Source organism: Fundulus heteroclitus, chromosome 9 (genome assembly GCF_011125445.2).
Source record: "Fundulus heteroclitus isolate FHET01 chromosome 9, MU-UCD_Fhet_4.1, whole genome shotgun sequence".
Lineage (NCBI taxonomy): Eukaryota > Metazoa > Chordata > Actinopteri > Cyprinodontiformes > Fundulidae > Fundulus > Fundulus heteroclitus.
The window spans coordinates 14,431,988-14,453,207 of record NC_046369.1 but is presented as its reverse complement, the minus strand read 5'-3'; the positions used below and the strand labels follow the sequence as shown (position 1 = coordinate 14,453,207).

Here is a 21,220-nt window from a genome sequence, read left to right as displayed (position 1 = left end):
AAATGACTGTTGATATTTTACTTTCATAGGAATTTTCCTGTATGAAAATTTTGCATTTGGAGCTAAGTTAGGTAACAGTATCAAAGAGTGCGCCGCGCAGATTTCTTTTCTTTAAACTAACTGAAGAAAAAAAAAGAGTAAGAGAAGGGGAGAGAAAAAACACACATACAGACTATAAATATACTACTTAAAAAAAAAAACTGTGCAACATCCTCATTATAAGTGCCATCTCAAAGAAGCGTGCTGGGAGTCGGGGCTGACCTTGGTATCCTGTTTGAATATTGTTTTAATGCCGCGCCTGGTAATTGAGAATGCAGTGCTAACAGTGGACTTTTCTTTCTTCTCTTAGTTTCTTGGGCAATGGGGATGCAAACAATCTTGTCATGAAACTGTTTGTTTTGTTTGTTTGGTTGTTTTTTCTTTAAACCCTACTTCATAATTACCCAGTTAGACGAATTAAAATAATTTATTTTAAAAAGGGATGAGTCGTACCCACCTCGTTAAAAAAAAAAAAAAAAAAAAACTAAACCAAAATAAAATTGCATTAAGGAAACCGGGCAGTGCGTGGCACATGGACAACATTAACAACTGAGTGTAACGGGAGAGGAAAAATGTTCCTGTTTAAGTCCGGATGAGGGGAAAGAAATTGTCTAAGAGAGAAACTGGATCCTAGATCTGCTGTTTTTACTTCTTTGGCTAAACGAGAAGCACCAAAAAACGTCCAACCCACTGATTTGGAGAGAATCCTGTTTAAACCTAATTGTGACAACTAATGTCAAACATGCCCATAAGGGGGGATAGCTTTCCTAAGGCAGACTTCATCAGCCTAACCATGAACCAGCTCTTACACTCAATTGTTGTCATCTCAATATCTTTAATCAGAAGCTTAGAAATAAAAGTCTGCATCATCTCATCTATATGTTGGCCCCCATTATAACTACCAGTCCCCAAAGGTCAGTAATTCCAGAATCAGCTTAATTTGGTGTATATTTAGCTTTTATTTAGAATTTGCCAAGTCACAAAGAATTCACAACTCAGCCTAAGACGCTAAACTCAAAAAGATTCAATTCATATCCAGAAATGTGTTATAAAATAAATCCAATTAGAGTCAAACTGAGTCAGTTAGGACTGGGTATCTATGGTAAAATTGTGATGTTCAAAAGTCCCAAAATCTGACAGTTTTGTTAGGAATGTTACTCTTACTGTTTTATCCACTGTTGGCTCTATGACAGCATCAATTATTTGAAAATATATTTACAAATATAATGAAAGTTTTTATTTAAATATTATTGTTTCTTGTGTTTTATCATCATCATCATCATCATCATCATCATCATCATCATCATCATCACCACGGAAATAAAAAAAACTAACAAAACATGTATTTAATTTCTAAAATTTCTCAATTATTGTCCAGTGTCAAAACGGCTTTTTGTTAATATGTACAGTAATACCTTTTTTTAAGTTTTGTGGCACTACTGGCCTTTATCCTTCAGTAGCAGGAGAGGAAGAAGGGTACACAGAGAAGGGAGAGAATACGTACACTAAATGGCCCAGAACGGGAATTGAACCCACAACAGCTGCATTGAGGACTGTACCCTCATCATATGGTGCACCTGCTCTACCACTGATCCACAAATTGACAACAAATATACCATTCATGTATCCTAAATACATCAAATAGTTAATATTTCTCACATATCTTTATCTATAACATACTTATTCCTTAGAATGCCAAATAGTGATTTGTAAAAGCGGAGTTAAGGCACTTCCTTTACATTAAGGTAAAGCATCATGTGGCATTTTAACTGGTGGCAAAATGAGAGGAACAACGTTTAGCAGTTTCTGTTTAGTCGAGTTTCAAATAAAAGAACATAATCATACTGACTTACTATTTGAGCATGGCAACAAAGTCAAGAACACACATTTGCTTATGAATCAGTAATTATGAGCTGAGGTAAAATAGTAATACTGTAAGGCGAAACGTGGATACGCTACCCAGGACTTTATTCTAAATAGTACATAGTAATAGTATGAAAAATAATTAATCATTAAAACTAAGTTTATTAATGAGCTGAGAATAAAAGCACAGTAAAAGTCATTGAAATAGGGTTGAACCTGTCCCAAATACAATTGATTATGTCATTATGTGCATTAGGCCACACAGAGCTGATAAAACCACCAACCGACCACCACGGCTTTGCTGTTAAACAACTCCCGAGAAAAAAAAAAAATAGAAAACATATCCTTGCACAATCATTTTAGATACCATAAAAGAATTGCTTACTCACACAACAAATCTTCCATACAGCAAAAATCAATAGGCAGAGCAACACTTTATTGATCATATCTATATCTTAGATGTACTCTGATGTCAACCAGCCAAGTCTGCCTGTGTGCGTGCGCGCGCGTGTGTGTGTGTGTGTGTGTGTGTGTGTGTGTGTGTGTGTGTGTGTGTGTGTGTGTGTGTGTGTGTACGTGTGTTTGTGAGGGCTGACATCTGTTTTATGGTACTGCGCTCATTTCAATGCAAATAGAAACGGCATTGGAAGTAAATATCAGCTAAAAACGTTGCTATTATTGTTTAATATTAAAAATAATAATAATAAATGTATGTGAATTAAGAAAAGCAAAAAAAAAAAAAGCACTGCAACTGAAAAAGTTGCAATGTATTTTTAAGAAAAAAATCCAATTTAACTTTTACATTTAGACCGCCTTCTTTCTGCACACGGTCTTTCTTTCTCAAAGCTGTCTTTAGCCCTAGAGTAAAATGATTAATTTTCACATCTTAAGCTTTGCTCAACACCTGTGAAGATCTCATTTTTTCACGAAACTCATGAGGAAAATGAAAACTTTCGCTGATATGAGGAAATAAACATAAATTAAACATGATGAAACAGCCAAAATAACTTTTCTCATCGATTTTTGTGCCTTATTGAGTTTTTATAAAGGCACAGGGCTGCCCTCCTCAGGAAACAAAGCAACATAACAGAAATGAACCCACTCGTTTCTAAATAGCGCCTTCCCAGTCTAAGTCAACTAACTCAGCTTCATGCACTCACACGACAACTTGCAGAGAACAAACATTACCCTGATATTTTTTCAATCAATTCCCAAACTTCCTTCACCTCTCCTCTGCTTCCTCTTCCTCATTTTTTTTTTCTTCCTCCCTGATGTGTCTCTGAACCTCAAAGTTATTGATAGTTTAAAGTTATGGGCTAATAATAGGATGGACACTGCATGGCCAGGAGCCTATTATACCCAGATAATAGATGGTACAGGGATTTTGAATGACATTACCCCGAGATTGGATGACAAAGGGTGGAGGAATTTATGGCCTACCCGAAGAGCACCCATTCTTCTCTTCTATCTCTTGCTGATAAGGGAGCAGATGAGGCATGACTGTATTTATGGTGAGGATGTTCATAAAAAAAATGAAATAATAAAACAAGTAGTGTATAAGAGCAGCAAGTTTCGAGCAACTAAAACTGTATGCTGATGTTTGATTTGAAGTAAAACGTGACAATGGAGCAGGATTATTCTCATCCACTGAACTCCAGAAGATGTAGAAGAGACGCGAAATCCCCTCTTAGCTCAAATCTGCCATTTATTTGCTTGCCCGGCCCTGACCTGGGACCAGCTGTTCTGAAAATGCATTTCTGATCTGTGAAAGCACCAAAATGCAGTGCTGGCTGAAACACTCTTCGGTGTGGATGTTTATTGTGCGAGGAAAACTAAAGGTGAGGTGTTTTCCGCATCAGGGAAGTGTTGTAAATTATGTCAGGGGAAGCACAGAGATAGAAAAAAGCTCTTTAAAAGGGGGCCATACTTTTTACGACATGTCGAGGTATGTCTGTGGTTTATTTATGCTGCAAGAGAAACAGACAAACAGAGAGAGCAAAACTTTTAAAAAAATAATGTGTCTTATTGTGCCGTTTTAGGCATACCTCAAAGGAGCACAGTGCAAGTTCTGGTTTTTGCACGTCTGCCCCCCTCTGGCGAGAAGTTGAAATGACACCAGCGTTGTGCACACGCAAGGGAGATGAGAAAAAGAGTCTGCTGCTGCTGTGACTGCACAGGTGTTTTGTTTAGAGGCGTAATGTTTTCTGCGGTAAGAAACCTATAAATATTGAAGTTAGCCCGTATTACGGGCAGAGAGTCTACAAAGTAGCCAGTTGAACAAGAGCGCGCAGCGTGTCACACCCACGCCTACGCTCAGACAATAGGGACCAAATCCCTCTTTCATGAATTGACTAATCTGGCATCCAGAGGCAATTGCGATAAATAATTGTATACCGTATTTTTCGAACCATAAGGCGCACTAAATATCCTTCCCAAGCGTGTAATATCACTCCGTCTCTCCGCGTACACAGCTGTCTCCTGAGAGGGAGAGCTACCCGTCTCTGTCGGGAGGACAGAGCAGTTGGACTGCACTGCCCTGTTTCTAACATAAGGCCAAAATAAGCATAACTGCATAGTTGCTTACCAAAGTCGTAGTTTTTTACATTTTAACAGATTTTTGAGTGCATTGTACTACATAAAATTGGTCAGTAAGCACAACAAAAACGGTATAAAAGTTGCACCGGATTATAAGGTGCACCATCAGTTTTTGAGAAAATGTAAGGATTTTAAGTGCGCCTTATAGTCCGGAAAATATGGTACATGTGCCGGGGCATTTTTGCTTTACAAAAATGATATCTCAAAACATTATACTGATTGCATAAATCATTTTATTAGATCCAGATTCAAGCCAGCATCAAAGTAGGCAGGCAACCTATTTTTGTACGACCTTCAACCATTTGGGTGATTGTGTGTGAATGGATGAGCTTATGTGTGGAAATAGATGTCTTTGTGTTGATGTGAGTACGAGTTTATAACCTGGAGGTGCGAGTTTGTAACAAGACAGCCTGCCATCCAAAAGCACCCAAGTGCAACAAAGCAGGAACATGGGGGGACCCGACTCTGGAAGGCCACATCAGTCCCAGATTGCCAGACAAAATGCATCACCTCAAGAAAGCCAGATGCCCCCGCCAAGAGGTAGGTTGTAGGTGAGGCACAGGTGCAGCAGCCCCCAGGAACAAGCGGCACAGGTGGAGATGTGGGGTTTGGACCAAGCAGCAGCACATCCGCTCTTTACCAAGCAGGGGGACCCCACCCCACCCCCAGAGCCCCGACATGCAAGGCAGGCACCAGTGCACCATGGCAGCTGGAGCTCTGAAGGACAGAGGTAGGAGAGGCACTTTGTATTTCACCCTCGGGGGGGCAAGCCCCCAAGAGGTCAAGAGGGATGGGCGCCCACCAGAGCCTAGCACACCTCCCACTCTGGGACGTGGTTAGAGCAACCTACCAGGCGGGTAGTCCAGCCTGACCCCCAAACTTTTTTTTTTATATGTTTAGTATAACCCTGCCTCTCGCCCATTGACAGCTGGAGATGGGCACCAGCACCCCTCACGACCCCACAAGGGATAGGCATGTTAGAAAATGGATGGATTGATGTTAATTATATTTGATTGATTTGTCACAGACAATGTGACATGACATCTGCTCCTAACATGGGTAGTTATGGACCGTACACAGCAGAAAGGGTTGTATTATACCTGTTAAAGAGACACTGGTATTGAACAAAATCCATGTGGACAGGTTAAAGCTTAGCAAAAAAAAACTGGAGACTGGTAATGGATCAAAAAATTATGATGCATCTTTACTGGTTTGTCTGTTTGTGAAAATGTTACGCCCCATGTCAACAATAAGCCCTATGACTTTAAAGACAACAGTAGGTCTCGTTAGCTTAAAGCAATTTACGACAATTGGATAATTTTTAATGCAAAATGAAATAACACAAGGAAATAGAACATAATAAAAGAAACATAATGATCACAGGAGTGATTCTTAAGCAGAGCATGACACGAAACTTCAATTCAGGTCATGAAATTGAAGCATTGCGATCAACGGGCGACCTGTCCAGGGTGTACCCCGCCTCTTGACAGCTGGAGATAGGCACCAGCACCCGACGCGACCACACAAGGGATAGACGTGTTAGAAGATGGATGGATGGATGGATGGATGGATATTAAAGCAAAATTTAACAATGCTTTCTGCAGTTTCAGGAAGGCAAATTCCACATTTATCCCAGGCCTGCAGTTTTTTGCCTAACTTAGCATGTTCAGGTACTGAGAGCAATAAAAACAAAGTGGAGATACTTTGTAGTTGTAAGGGTTGTAGTGGGGGAGATGAACAAGCAGCATCAGGGAGAGCTATGAGAAAAGGCTTGTCAACATTATCTGTTTTATTGATTTTACGGTAAAAGCTTGCTGCTTAAGCTTTATGTTACTCGGGCTAGGCCCGTTGAAAGTACAACAGCCACAAATTAAAGAAGAAAAAAAAAGAAGATAAAACTCCCTATTAATTTATGGTTTTACTCATTTTATCACTTACTTTATTATTTTAATAATCTTCATAAGTGGTATTTAGTCTGCTTTCAATAACAAATAGATCAATGACACTGAAGACGGTGACTGTCTTTGGTACAAGGATAGCGTAAGGCTGTAACACGAGGTCTAATTAAAATACTGCAATAATCACCCAGGAGGAGAAGAAAAATGGTCAATGCCAATGCTTTGAGCACAAAGCCTGGCGCATAGCTGAGCTCATAACTAAATTCTCACATAAACGTGCAGGCAGACAATTAATTTTGCCCAAACGAAGCTAAAACGCTGAACTAACACACTTCGAATGTCGAGAAAAACAAAAATTAAATAATTCTAATCAGACACTTTCTGTCGCCACCAATTTTCAGACTGAACATACTTCTCTGAACACAACTACTAACATGAGCAATACATAGCACCATTAAGAAATTCTAATTTAAAGTGTATTCTGCGATCCTACATCCTTCATTTTTCTGCAAACCACTTTTATCAGCACCGATCGGACTTTACCTAAATGACACTGGTATTCAGTCTTCTTTAAGTTCTGACCTGCCTATTCCGACAAGATATATGTAGCTGTGAATTCAACACCATACCTCAGTTACTAGATTAATCCAAATGATCCTAAATGCATTTTGTAATCCGTTTTCATTCATCTTAAAAAAAAAAACATCAGGGTACATGGCGTTGGCTGATCTGTTAATGGAGCAAACATGCATTTCATGAACAAGAAAGATTCAGATTGATCACTGATCAGAGCCAGTCAAGAAAAAATCTGTTGAGCTGATTGCTTGGTGTATTTCCAACATGAGGGTCAAGAGGGTTGGGCGCCCACCACAGCAATTTAACCCTTACACCTCCTCATTTCACATTGCAGGTTTAATACATTTACAGGGAAAGACACCAACACGCTCTGGAAACTTCTCACCTTGTAGCAGCAGAGGCTGAACATTTAAAATATCTCCTACAGATTTATTTCACTGTATATTTTTTCACACATGCACTAAGTCTCAGGTGTGTGAAATTACGTAGTTTACTAATAGACTACCATGCAGCCCTGTTCAACATCTAATGCTTCAAGTTAATTCATATATTGTTCCTAAAGTGTGTATGTAGAACACCTTTTAACCCTAAACCCTAATTTGAAAAACATTTCAGCTAATTCACAAGGCACAAAACGAAATGCATTCAAAAGTGTCTTCCTTGTCTTAATGTTTTTTTTTTTCTTTGTTTGTTTGCTTTTTATACATAATACATATGGTTACAGTCCCTTGGAAAAATGTTAAATCTAAGTGATACACAAACATAATCTAGTGCATAATAGTGAAGTTGTCAAAAAGGTTCCCTTCTTTTTTTTTTTCTTTTTTTTAAGATATTTTAAAAAATCTGAAAAGTGTGGCATGCATTTGTATTCGGCACCATGAGTCAACAGACCTACACTGCGCAACCCTGCTTTACTTGCAATTGCAGCTGAAAGCTTTGTAAAGCTGAAATCTTTCTCTTTCTTTGCAAGATAACTCCAGCTCATTCAAATTCAAAGAAGAGAAGTCGAAGCCGTTTGTTACAAAGCACATCGCTGATAAGATTTCATTGAACATTTGTGAGTTAAAGGACACTTGCTCCTCTAACTTCTAATACTGTACATTATTGGACTAGAGTGGTTAAGGTGGAATTAGTTATTAAGGTAGCCTTGCGTTCTTCCTGACATATTAATATTGAGCTCTGCATTCATTCATAACTTTTACTTAAAAAAGGAAGTAACATACTTGTACCAGTTATGCCTACAGAGAAAAACTCTGAAGAGACCTTCCTCACACAGGCGGGACTGTGTTTTAACAGAACCCCCTCATGGGTCCATCAAGGCCGCTATGTCTTACTAAACTCAGGACGAAGTTGCAAACAGCCGTTGACGAGTTAGAGGAGCGGTCGTACCCGTTATCTTCCCTGATGTCTTAATCAAAGTAAAAATCTGGGTAGCTGCGGGGCTCCAGTGTTGCTAAAAATGATATCAGAAAAGATAGAGTTCAGTTTCACCTGCTGTGGCCTAAAAGACAGAAAAGAATGATGCCGCCTAATTAAAAATAGGGTCAGATTTAGCTGTATCAGGCTTTTCTTTCAGAAGGATATGTGGTTGAACTGAATTAAAAGCAGAGCTAAAAGAGCCAGTCTCTCCTATGCAGACTGGAGCCGCCTACAATTCTCAGATTTCCAACTTCTAAAACTTTTGAAAACCATGCATCATTTGCCCTTCACTTCACAATCATGCACTTTTTTCCCCCCCTCATCACATAAAATACAATACAAAATGTGATCAAAGTGAATGGGACACAGTGCAAGGCAAGGTACGGAGGATCTTTAATATTACCCGATAAAACCAATAAAAAATAATAAGAACAATGTGTTTCCTCTATTTCAGACACAGAACAGGTGCTACCCTGTAGAGCACGGCCGCGGAGTCTCGACTCCTGGAGAACTTAAAGACGTTAAGAAGAGTTAGAGAGATTTAAATCCCTGTAACTCCCATCTATTCAAGGCTAGTTAGTTTGAAGTGACACTTAATGTTGTAAAACCTCCCATGTATATGTATAAAAGGTAGTGAGAGCTTTCAGAAGCCAGATTATAATGGAGTCTCAGTTTCACCTTGGATATTATTAAAGCACCATGTGAGCAAAGCGTTTGATGCTGCTCTCACTCACTCGTTGGTACAGTTGTGATATAAACGTTGCCATGAAGAGGGATGGGGAAGTCATCTTTAATCACCTGCACGACATAAAATGTTACTGAATTTGGAGTCAGAACGCGCGTACCTGGTTGTTAAAATTTAGGCTTGTGTGCCAGTGGTTTGCAGGAACGTAAAAGCTCAAGACCTCGTCCTAATGAGGATACTTATCCTTCCGACCAGGGTGTTTTCTATAAAATGTAAAAGTCTCTAGCAAGACATAGTTTTCCCTTTTTATATTTTTATTCCCCTCTGATAAAACATATGTACATTAAAATGTGTACTACCACAACTAACCACTACATAAAGCAAAAACATATTTAGAAATACTATATTTATTTTAAAAAGGGGGGAAAAGGGATTTACAAACGTTTCAGCCATACTTGTTCACTTCAGACAAATAAAACTGTAAAATACTTTTGTAATGTTCAATGACCAAGACAATAATGCACGGTCAGAGAAAGAAAAGTAGAGAAGCGCACAAAATTTAGAGAAGGGGGGAGACAAAGAAAAAAAGGAAGCTGAGATTCAGAGACAAACAGCTGAATGGACAGAGTCAGTCAGAAACACGCACACAGCGGTAATCCATAACCAGAGATTAAAATGTTAAACAGCGCGGTCCTACAACAAGAGCGAAGTAAACCCCTCTGTGTTAATTACTGTCGAAACAGAAAACATATAATTAGATATGAGGGGGGAAACAGAAACTATTTATGGCAAGCAAAGGATCTGACTTAATGATCAGAGTGGAGCCAAGTCCTCGATTGATTTTCCTGTTAAATATACAGCTCAATTAAAGATACAGCTGATTAAAAGATAACTACAACTTGAAAAAGCAGACGCAGAGAAATGGGAGGGGGGGGGGGAGGTGCAGGAACCCTGTGGTGGTCTGCTGTAGGACTATCACAAGATGTAATTCAAGCCTTCCTTATGAGCAGTAAAGTAATAAAAATACGTAAAAGCAACAAATCCTTTTTTATAATAATACCAAAGATATACCAAATAAAAGAGTAAAAAAACATGCAGCATATAGTAAATGTTTTAAGGTTTCAGACAATGTGAACTTTGAATACAAAAAGCAGAAAAACGGAATAAAAATAACAATTAGAATGCAGTTTTCTTTTTAAAATCATTCACTTTTAAAAAAAAAAAAAAAACATTTTCCCCTTTTCCCCCTTTTACCTTGCGTATGTCAGTGACAAATCAAAAAACCTTGATCTATTGTCTATCTTCCCCATGCGAGAAAAGCAGATTTGCTAAGTTTAATAGAAAACCTTTTTGTTTCCTATTTGTGAACACAACATTGCTTAAATTGTTTACAGTGTGAGGTTCTTTACAATCGTTCCCCTTTTCCTGCTAATAGTGACAAACGGATGGTTGTTTTTAACACATCATGTGAGAAAAAAAAACACTCATTATTACAGTTTAATACATCATTATAAACCATTATGCACAAGTAAAATAAGTCTAATCTCATTTGTTTAACATATGTGCCTACCATGCAGTTGTAAGTAAGGGAAAATAAATAACATTTAAAGTGAAATTAAAGGTGGGGGCTTTTAGTCAAACTCAAAGCAAGGCTAACTGAGGCCCTAAGCAGATTTTTATTCAGGGGCCCAACTCCAATTAAGACCACAAGCGCCACTAACCTCCTTTATATTGTCCATTCTTTGATAGTTTAGTACTGAGCCAATTATAAATGAAACTGCACTGTGCTTAGCTTGATATTCATCAGTCGCTTCAAATTATTTATCACTAAGTAGCGCTTCAGATAAAGTGTTAGTTTTAAATGTGGTATTTTTTTTTTCAATACGCAATTTCCATAGAGATTCCAGATAGCCTTAACACGTTTTGTAACAGCTTTCGAGCGCAGACACCAGAAGAAGTAAAGTTAGCTTTAATTATGATCCTTAGTATGTGAATAATCCGCACATTTGTGAACATGTCCTCTGAGCACCTGCAAAGTTTTCACCTCTGGGCGTCGACTGACACAAAACCAGACTTTGGTTCAGGAAGTTAAGGCTTTTTCTTGCGTTGTTTAAGTTATTTTGCCAGTCTGCCGTCTCCTTGGATGGCCATGTTTGAAAAGTGTCACCGTACCTGGGAGGCGCTGTGGCCAGAGAGCGGATTTCCCAGGAGCACGGTGTGCTGAATCTGCTGCAGCGCTTATGCAGGACATGTTTACGTTACGTCTATGTGAATGCCTGGACACAAAGTCCCCCCAGCAGAGAACCATGCTGACAACGACACGAGAAACTAAACTAATACTTTAAGGCTGTGGCTGATCACTGTATGAAAGAAATTTACTGAGACTCTTGATCTTCAGTTTTTTTGGTGTTAGTCCCTCTATGAGAAATAAAACTTAATCCTAAAAGCTATCCAATTTATTGTTTTCTTCTTTTCCTATTGTGCCAATGGTGACACGTTTTTTTTATCATAAATTGTGTAATTTTTTGTCTGTTGCTGATTTTGTTTCACCTTATCCATCTGATGTAAAAAATTAAATAAAATAAAATCACATGTATGAATGTCCTGCATTCATTGGAGCATTAGACTTGTTTTCGTATTCATAAAAATTGTAACCATTTTGTTTTGTTAAAAATTGAAGTGCACAACCTTGGGGCATGAATAATTTTTTATTTTATTTTTTGTGTTTACTATTGCCTATTTTTAACTACATTTTTTTAAGTCCTTTCTTCAATGACTACTGATCAGCACTGTCTACACAGACAACTTGCATGAGTGTGCGTGCGTACCTGTAGGGAATTGAGAAGAATGAAGAGGTAGGCCATGACGATGGAAAATGGCACCAGAACGCCAAAGAGCCATGTCAGTCCGAGGATTGGCAGCAACACCAGCACCGCTTTCACTGCAGCCCTAAACTCGGATGAAAACCAGAGTAAATCAAGTAAGAAAATCAAACCATACACCCATGAATCTGAATCTGAGCACATGCCACACAAAATCTGAGAAATTTGACTGACCAGTCTGAATACGAATGTGATCTTGGTATAAATATTCTGAACTTATTCTGTTCTGACAACCAGTTTGATTTGATTTCCAATTAAAGTCAATATTTCTATTTCTTTTAGCATGGGAATGATTCATTTAGAGTTACGACTCTTCCCTGGACATGAAAAGAAGATGCATTTACCAGGAGAGACTAAGCTTTAAATATGCACGGGGAAAAAAAAGCAGGCTTGAAAAAGAAAAATCTGAATTTTATGAACTGATATTGGATCATGCAAAATAAGTTTGATCTGAAATGGATAAATGATTTTTAGACCCAAACAAACAGCAGCCAAAAAATTCTTTAACGATTCGGATTCCCTCTCTGATTATATTAAGCTCTGTTTGCACTTCTTCCAGCTCAAATTAATATCCATCCCTCAGATTTTCAGCTCGTTTCAGGCGAAAACCCAGCAGCTCTAAGGCTGTTTCTTCCACACAGAAAAAAAAAAAGGCATGTGGGCAGGAAAGCTGATGTGGTGACAACTTCCCACCCTCAATGCGACTTAATTCTGTTTAGAGTCGAATTAGCTTCCCACTCAGGCGGCTGCCAGACCGCAACAGCTGTCTGTGCATTTGTGTGTTTGTGAAACGACACGCAGCTAGGAGCCAGCTTATTCTGTGGGCCAACGTGTTTTGACTTTCCACGGCGGCCCGCCGCCCAGAGGTGCTCAACAGTTCAAGGCCCGCATTCAAGACTCTCACAAAGCATCCACTGTGCTCTCCGGTGGACTCAAGAATGAAAAACATCCATAAAAAAATATGACTTTTATTTGTATTAACATCAAGTTTTAACACTGCTCATATATATATATATATACACACATGCTATATTAGAGCCAACAAACGTCGCTCTGATTGGAGGCAATGATACACTTAATACTGTCTCTGCATCAAGCTGAACGAGTGACGCAGTATTCAGTATTCAAACCGGCGTAAAAAAAAGAGGGATAAAAAAAGGAACTGTATGAATTTTTCTGATTAGAGTAACATAGAATTAAAACATAATAATGCAGCAAAAGTTTGACGTTCTTTAAATATATAGAAATAATTCCTACCAATCTACTACCAATCTACTCCAAATATATATATCTTTGTGGATTAAAAAGAAGAGAAGAATTTTGGATTTGACTTGTGACTACAGCTCTTGCCCAGTGCCATTCATTTTTAAAAGAGGGCAAATGGTGCCTCCTAGTGGCCACTACCTGATCTGCTCATAGGCTTGCTCAACGGGACTCATGCCCAGGGCGAGCATGATGGACCTCCTTTTGGCTGTGGAGATGGTGATAATTACCACCCTGGTCAGAACCAAGATGTTGACCTGGAGATATATCAAGGAAAAAAAATAAAAAAATAGAGCAGAAAACAGAAGCAGACATTTATTATGTTACTCTCGTCGCATGTCTTTTCTACGTGATTATCAGAATAGTTTTGCAAGAAAATGTTGTGTGAGAACACACACTAAAGTAATAAGACCACCCTTGTCTAATGTGACAAGAATAGACTTATTTGTCTTGCAAAAGATGAAAATGAAAGCTAACAATTTTTCACTTTGACGAAAATAGTCAAAAATAGTTAATAAACATTGACCAATCTATTGTTACGTTTTTCCATCAATCATTTCAACGGCAGAGACTAAGATTTGAGGACACAGTAACAAGCAGATATCCAGAAGCACAAAAGTGGAATGTGCTTTAATATTTTGTATTTATTTTAACACTGAATAGAAAAAGAAATGTATAAATTAACTACTGACCATAATGATGAAGATAACAGGCCCGACAAATCCCCAGATGATGCCGTTCTGGACGCTGAGCCAACAGTAGTCATCAGCAGAGTATTTGCCCGAGGCCGATGCGAGCGTAATGGTGACTATCAGCACGGGCAGACCTGGGGGAGATGAATACATACAGGAATTTAATTTAGCCAAATTAGTTTGAATTAAAAAAAAAAAAAAAAAAGGAAACACACAAAGGATACAAACATTCGTGGCACTCAAGTCCTTCTGTTTACCTGATTTATTTTACTTTTAAAGAATATTTACATAATGTCTGCAATACTTATGACTTTCAAGGCAATAGAGGCGCCTGACCCGCAGCCACAAAAAAAAACCTTCTCGGCCACTTGCCCAGTAACGAAACAATGATTCGCGTTTGCAAAGCCACTGTACGTACCCCAGCCGATGAGATAGTAGTACTTCATGTGATGATCCTCGCTCAGGTTGACCGCCACTACTTTGCTCCAGAGCAGCAGCCCTTCGACTAGCATCCAACTAAAAGCGGCCATGAAGAAGAGATGGAGCAGCGCGGCAACAAGCGTGCACGCCACCTGCAAAACAACAACAACAACAACGTCACAGACACAGCGAGGACAACCACGTCACGGGGAAGGTGCGCTTCCACCTAAACAAAATATCTGCAAAGGATGCAATCAGTCACCGACGTGGGTCTCCTAAAATGTTCATTAATAAAATTATCAAATGTAACTGAAGTGATATGGAATAATAACATTAATCGAAATACCAGGTCATGTTTTGTTTTTCTTTTAATACAGCTTTCATAAACTATGGATGTTCCCAGGCCCGTGTTAAGACAATGTACTGCCCCTGGGCACTATACCTCAAAGCCCCCTACCCACCCCTTACCCGTGCTCTCCTCCGGTCAAAAACATCAGACATAATCAAGGGGATTTCTGTAATGTAATTTACTATTTACTAACTTACACAACTACATGTAGGCATATGAGCAGTGAGCAATATTCAAATATCTCATTTTAAAATGTTGAAATAAAAAAAATCTTGATTTATTTATCATTTATTATTATTTTGACATCAGTGTTTACAAAACGAATAATGCATGGTCTTTCAACAATTTCAAGTAAATAATATAACAATTTATGAAAAATATATTTTTAAAGCATGTGTCATGTGGTGCCCCCCCCCCCCCATGGTTGGTGCCCCTGGGCACTGGCCCTTATGGATAATCCGGCCCTGGATGTTCCAGAATATATGAAGTACTTTAAAACAAACACAGGCCACCCAAACAAAGTAATTATGCTGCATAGTTTCAGGCCTTATTACGGAAGACCTTGTTGAGTGGTGAAATAAGCAACAAGTATCCTCTCACCCTCAGGGAAAAGCAACCCTGTCTTGACTTAAGGTACAAAGACCAGGGGTGAAGCCAACCGAGTGACCGCCAGAGACTAACCTACGCCTTCTGGCAGATGGATTAACCACTGGGGTCATTTTCGTCACATCGTTTGCCAAAAGTCATTTGCTCCCCTTTTGTTTTTCATCCCTTCAACCTCAAAGAATAATTAAGAAGCCTGTTTTAAGTTAATTAAACATCCAATATTCTAATACTCATTCCTTCATAATTACTTTCATTTGCATTTCATGCAGGAATAAAAACAAAACTGTGCATGCAACACTACGCTTTCCAGCCAGCAAACTTCTGCTGTCTTATTCGATTCGCGTTTTTTTCCCACAATCTGTCCCTAAGAGCGACGACGTTGCTCACGCGGGCTGGTTAATAAAAGAAGATTTGTTCATCGCCCGGACAGTACCTTGCTGTGAATGGCCGAGCCGCTGCAGAGCAGAATCACCTGGGCGCAGATCAGGGCTATGAAGAGGTTTTTATGGATGGAGGTCCGGTCTGATTTAGGGATGCTATAAACACAGAGAGGGACATTACAAGGGAAAATGTTTAGGGCAACTGTATCACATCACTGGGGTTGTGGTAAAATTTGTGAAATCTGTAGGATTCGACTGAATTTGTATTTGTAAAGTGCCTTGAGATGATGTGTGTTGTGAATTCCTGCTATATAAATAAAATTTAATTGGATTTAATTGAACTGAAAGGAGAGGGCAGGGTTTTTTTAGGTTTGGTCTCCCCGTTGATCCCTATGAGATGTGATGAAAGCCAGCCAAGAGGACTGCCGCAAACTTATCTTTTTGATATCTTCCATGCATTTCCCAATACTTAATCGTTAAAGGTTACACAATAAATGTGTTGATAATATGAAACATAGGCAACGCAAATTTTTTTGCATAGCACATTTCAGTACAAAGATAATGCAAAGTGCTTTACATGATTAAAACGTAGGAAAATAAAAACAGAATAAAAGCAAGTTGGAATAAAATGTAGAAAAAAATGAAACAAAATAAAACACGGGAAAATGGAAACAAAAAGCAAATATTAAAAACAGTTGGACTACAAACTTGAACTGATGATGTTTCAGCAAAACAGTTTAACTAGAGCAGTCCTAAACAAATGTGTTTTTAATCTTGATTTTTTTTTTTAAAAGCCACTGCCCACTAGGTCCACGGCCATGCACAGAAACACAATTAGGGAAATAAAAAAAATATCTCCAAAGCTCCCGGTAAGAGAACAGCAGCAAAGAATGGCCTCTTGGGGTCACCGTGTCCCCATAATAAATTATTAGACATTATCTATAAGCCAACCAGTGTTTTTGCAAGTATGCCATTAACCTGTTCTGAATGAAAGAGTAAATATGTGGGGAAGGACCTCATGTATTGTGTAAAACATGTTAATGCTGTGGACCAGTTTCTCCTCTACCTTGAGAAGATTGCATGTAGTCATTGCCTCTTTAAAACATCACTTTAAAAAAAATTAAAAATCTGGAGGATTCTGCCAGCAAACTGAAAATGGATCACCACTGGGTCTTTCAGCTGGATAACGATCCAAAGCATATGGACAAAACAACATAGAAATGGCTCACTAGACATAAAATCACTCTTCTTGCATTGACATTTGAGTCCACTAAACTAAATCCTACAGAGAAGAAAGTGTTGGAGGAGGAGGAGCCATAACTCTGGACGATCTAGAAAGACTGTGCAAAGAGCAAAGAGGAATGGTCATAGATCCCTATAATGATCCGAGGTATCTTTAAACCGGCGAAAAATGTACAAGGAGGGGACAAATGTGCTGTCCTACAGCCAAAAAGGAGTTGAACAAGGTATTTCTAGAGCAGGTACCGACATTTGTCCCACTTGTTTTTTTATTTTTATTTCTTTTTTAAACTGGAAAAAAGCATTCAAATTAAAGGTTGGATTTTATGAATTGTTTAGAGCTACAAGACTAAATTACGTTAGGGCTTTTCACACATGGATAGTAGCAGTGCCAGACAAATGGGTTCATGTCTGTAGTGTTATCTTGTGACTTTTTTTTTCTTCCTAAATTAAAGAACGAGGATGTGATAATTAACTCTGAGAAAGATCAGGGCCGAATATTAATTAAACGTGTTAAGTATGCCTGATAAACACCAACACCAACACAGCTAATCACATTTTTTTTAAGTTAGCAGAGAGATGCCTACAACTTGCTGATTTATTCCCCCCCTAGAGATCCCTACAATGTTTTTCAGAATAATGCGGTCTGACAGCACTAAACAATATTTTTGCCAATAACATAAATGCATCATCAGATGGGTAACAAAATGGGTATCGATCGTTGTTTTGTTCCAGCTTCATTTCCTGAAGAATTTTAGAACGTGCCATTTTAGACATAATCAACAAGATGCCAGCCGAATAACACAACTGTTTCCACCAAAATGTTAAAACACTACATGTCTACGCTTCTCTTATCCATGCGAGCAAACATTGCTGCAACAGTGCGTGGCACTAAAACCTCCGTTAAAGGGATATAGCCACATTATATGACCACCAAAAAGACCAAAATACAGTTGATAGTCATGAACAGATGTGGCGCCATCTATCGGCAGTACCGCAGAACTATCAGAAAGCTATACAGTATGCCGATTAATAAATCAAAATTAAATACCGCCGGACCGAGCCTGACCCTATGAAATACCTCGCTGTAAAGCGGCAGCTCAGTGTGATCGAGGAGCGACCGTTATTAAGTAAATAAACCGATCTACAGCAACTCTAAGAGTCTCATATGAGAACATTAAAGAGAAATAAATTTCCCGCATCAAGGTAAGAACCAGTCAACTGATCTTTTTATAATGTTGTTTGTACTCAAGACTGTAGAGGCTAAGAAGCTACTAATAGCTTCACTAAGACTAAGAAAGTAGAGCACATCACCCCAGTTCTAAAGTCATTACACTGGCTTCCTGTATCTCAGAGGATAGACTTTAAAATACTTCTGTTAGTCTATAAATGTCTGAATGGCTTAGAGCCTAAATACATTACAGACTTGTTATCAGTGTATCAACCCTCCAGACCACTCAGGTCTTCTGGCTCCAGCCTACTCTGCATACCTAGAACCAGAACTAAACAAGGAGAAGCAGCATTTAGTTCCTATGCTCCACTTATCTGGAACAAACTTCCAGAAAACTGTAAAGGTGCGGAAAGCCTGAGTTCCTTTAAATCAAGATTAAAAACACATTTGTTTAGGATTGCCTTTGACTGTTCTACTTAAACTGAATCACCACTTTTTTTGTTCTATTTTCTATCTACATTTTATTCCTACTTGCTTTTATTCTGTTTTATTTTGCTATATTTTAATCATGTAAAGCACTTTGCATTGTCTTTGTACTGAATTGTGCTATATGAATAAATTTGCCTTGCCTAATATCACAGTATAAGGATGTTCCAGTCTTTTCCCTCTTGGAATCATATTTTTATATGTTTTTTTTTCACTGCATCCTGAGCCTTTCTTCATTGTTTCCATAGTTCGCTGGGAGATGCTAATAACCGCTAGCTCCTCTCTGTTTTATCCCCTGCACACATGCGCAGTGTCGTACCACCGTTATTATTATAAATAAACACGAAGGGCTTTGTTTACAACAACAAAAAATTGAGCAAGTAACTAATATGCCAGCGGGACCTGATACACTTTCATAAAAACTTTGTACGCATCCAGAGTGAAGTACCGACGTATACATTTAAAAAAACGTGGCAATGCATCTTTAAAGCCCAATGATTGCCTCCAATTAGGCTAATGTCTGCATCGGCGCTTCCCGCCAAATACATTTTACAGTCCATAAGCAAACCTTCAGCCTTTCCCCATGTCAGTGTTTTGTCTGTGGTGAGTTAAATGAAGATCATACAGCGGCGTGTGCGAGATGAGCAGCCGCCCTCTCTGCCGCCCGGACAACAATTACGGATTGTCAGGGCAGCGGCGTCCTCTGCTGATTGAGATCCCTCCGTGGCTGTGGTGCTGATTACCAGCTGCAGCGTTCTGCCATAAAACTTCAGCGAGGACTCACGTGGAGACAACAGCAATTACTGCATTAGCACAAGTCAATACTGGAGGAAGTCTGTGGGACAGAAGGGGAGGAGCTCCACTACCAGTATGTCATCCCGGGCCTGCCGTGTGCATTTCAGGTAAATCCGGCCTATTCAACCACCTACTGTGGAGTTGCATTTCAATATTTTTCTCTAAAGAGACTAAACTACCATAAACATATTTTGCATTATCACAACGTAATGTTGGGGAGTGGCCAAAAGGTTCCTTCTGGTGTTTTAGGCTGAACAAAATGGGTTGAAGGTGACTTTAGGCGGCTGTCTCGGACAACAAAGAGGCTATTTATGTGAATCCCCGGTAAACAGAACAGGAGCATCGACCTGCTACTCACTCCAGGACAGTGAAGAGCATCAAGGTCACCACCAGTGCGCAGAGAGACGCCCCGCAGCCGATGAACGTCAGCTTGGTCAAAATAACCTCCTCCTCAGGACTCCACTGAAATGGAGGACAAAAGGCGGCGATGGGAATGAGGGAGGAAACAAGAGAGGGCAAACATTTGTGATATGGAGGACTGGGGTGTAATGCCAGTGTTAAAAAAAAAAAATCTGTTTATCATACCAAAACTATTAATGTGTATACACGGTGACCGGGGTTTCTTTCTGTCTGTTTATTATTTCTGTCCGTTTCTAAAAACGGAGCTGAGATCAACAAACTGGTGATGGTCACACTGTACACCCTTAAACTCTCATAATACTGTTTTTCACCTTTCACTTACACAGATTTTCACATGAAGGGTGAATAGAACTGAGCGTTTTTTTTTTTATTTGATTCAAGCATTTAGGGCTCTTCAGAGCTTCAGCAGAAACCAGCAGCACATTATTAGTGTCATGAAATACACCATAAGATCTGACAGATTTAATGCTGCTTAACAGGACGACAGGATGCGTTATAACGGTTGGTGGTCTGGATGTAGGGTCATGGCTTTGAAGCAAACGTGCAGATATTCGGTGTGGCTCACTTCCCTGTAAGATCTCTGGTGTTACCTTAGATTCCAAGTAATTCATCAGGACTGCAAAGTTGGTCGTATGGTTACACAGACACGAGGTGGCACCAGAGCCGACAAAGACCACGGAGCAGCCATCGCTGGACCAGCCACTGGAATGATCATGCCTAGATGATAGAACGTAAATAAACGGTAGTTTTACTGTGAATGTTCCGCCCGTCCACGTGTGGTACTCTGGATTCCTCCCACATCCAAAAACATGACCGTTAGGTTCATTATTTACTGGATGGATGGATGGATGGATGGATGGATGGATGGATGGATGGATGGATGGATGGATGGATGGATGGATGGATGGATGGGTGGATGGATGGATGGATGCTTAGAATATAGTTTCACATACATCTGTGTGTCTCAAAGATAAATAATTTTAAGATGACAGTATTTTTTTCATTTGCTACATTTCATGGATTAAACTATGAAAGTCTAATAGTGGTAAATATGTTTTGTTTTTAAACGTGTGTTTAGCGCCCCCTCTTGGCGGTTATTAATTTCACTGCAATCCCATTAATAAAAAAATATATAAAATGTCTCGGATGTTGAAGTGAGTCCGCTTTTGGTCAAACTTACATCAAGCTGAAATTCCAAAATGCACAAACAGGTTGGCTCCTCTGGGAATACTCCCCCTAGGGGGAAAAAAATAATCAGATTTGGATTTATTTCCCATCCCTACCCTGTAACCTATAACAAAGTGTAAAAAATATTGTAATAACCACAAGCTGAATAAAGACTAATCCCTTAACACGCTAACATGTGGACACAATTTCCCAGTGCAGTACCATGTACCGTGGCAAAATCAGTGAGTGCTGCTGTTAACAGTGAGTCCTCAATG

General features: G+C 39.1%; 1 protein-coding gene across 2 annotated transcripts in view; it reads right to left on the bottom strand.

Moving 5' to 3' along the window:
• LOC105933155 (adhesion G-protein coupled receptor D2) overlaps nt 1-21,220 on the bottom strand; it is a 111,266-nt gene that overhangs the window by 75,985 nt on the left and 14,061 nt on the right. For both annotated transcript variants that reach the window (XM_036141074.1, XM_036141073.1), the window contains exons 13-20: nt 20,959-21,014; nt 20,369-20,495; nt 19,717-19,820; nt 15,721-15,823; nt 14,331-14,484; nt 13,913-14,046; nt 13,362-13,477; nt 11,904-12,024 (exon numbers count right to left, since the gene is read on the bottom strand). In XM_036141074.1, the coding sequence (XP_035996967.1) occupies nt 11,904-12,024; nt 13,362-13,477; nt 13,913-14,046; nt 14,331-14,484; nt 15,721-15,823; nt 19,717-19,820; nt 20,369-20,495; nt 20,959-21,014 (915 nt within the window). The remainder of the gene's footprint in view (nt 1-11,903; nt 12,025-13,361; nt 13,478-13,912; nt 14,047-14,330; nt 14,485-15,720; nt 15,824-19,716; nt 19,821-20,368; nt 20,496-20,958; nt 21,015-21,220) is intronic.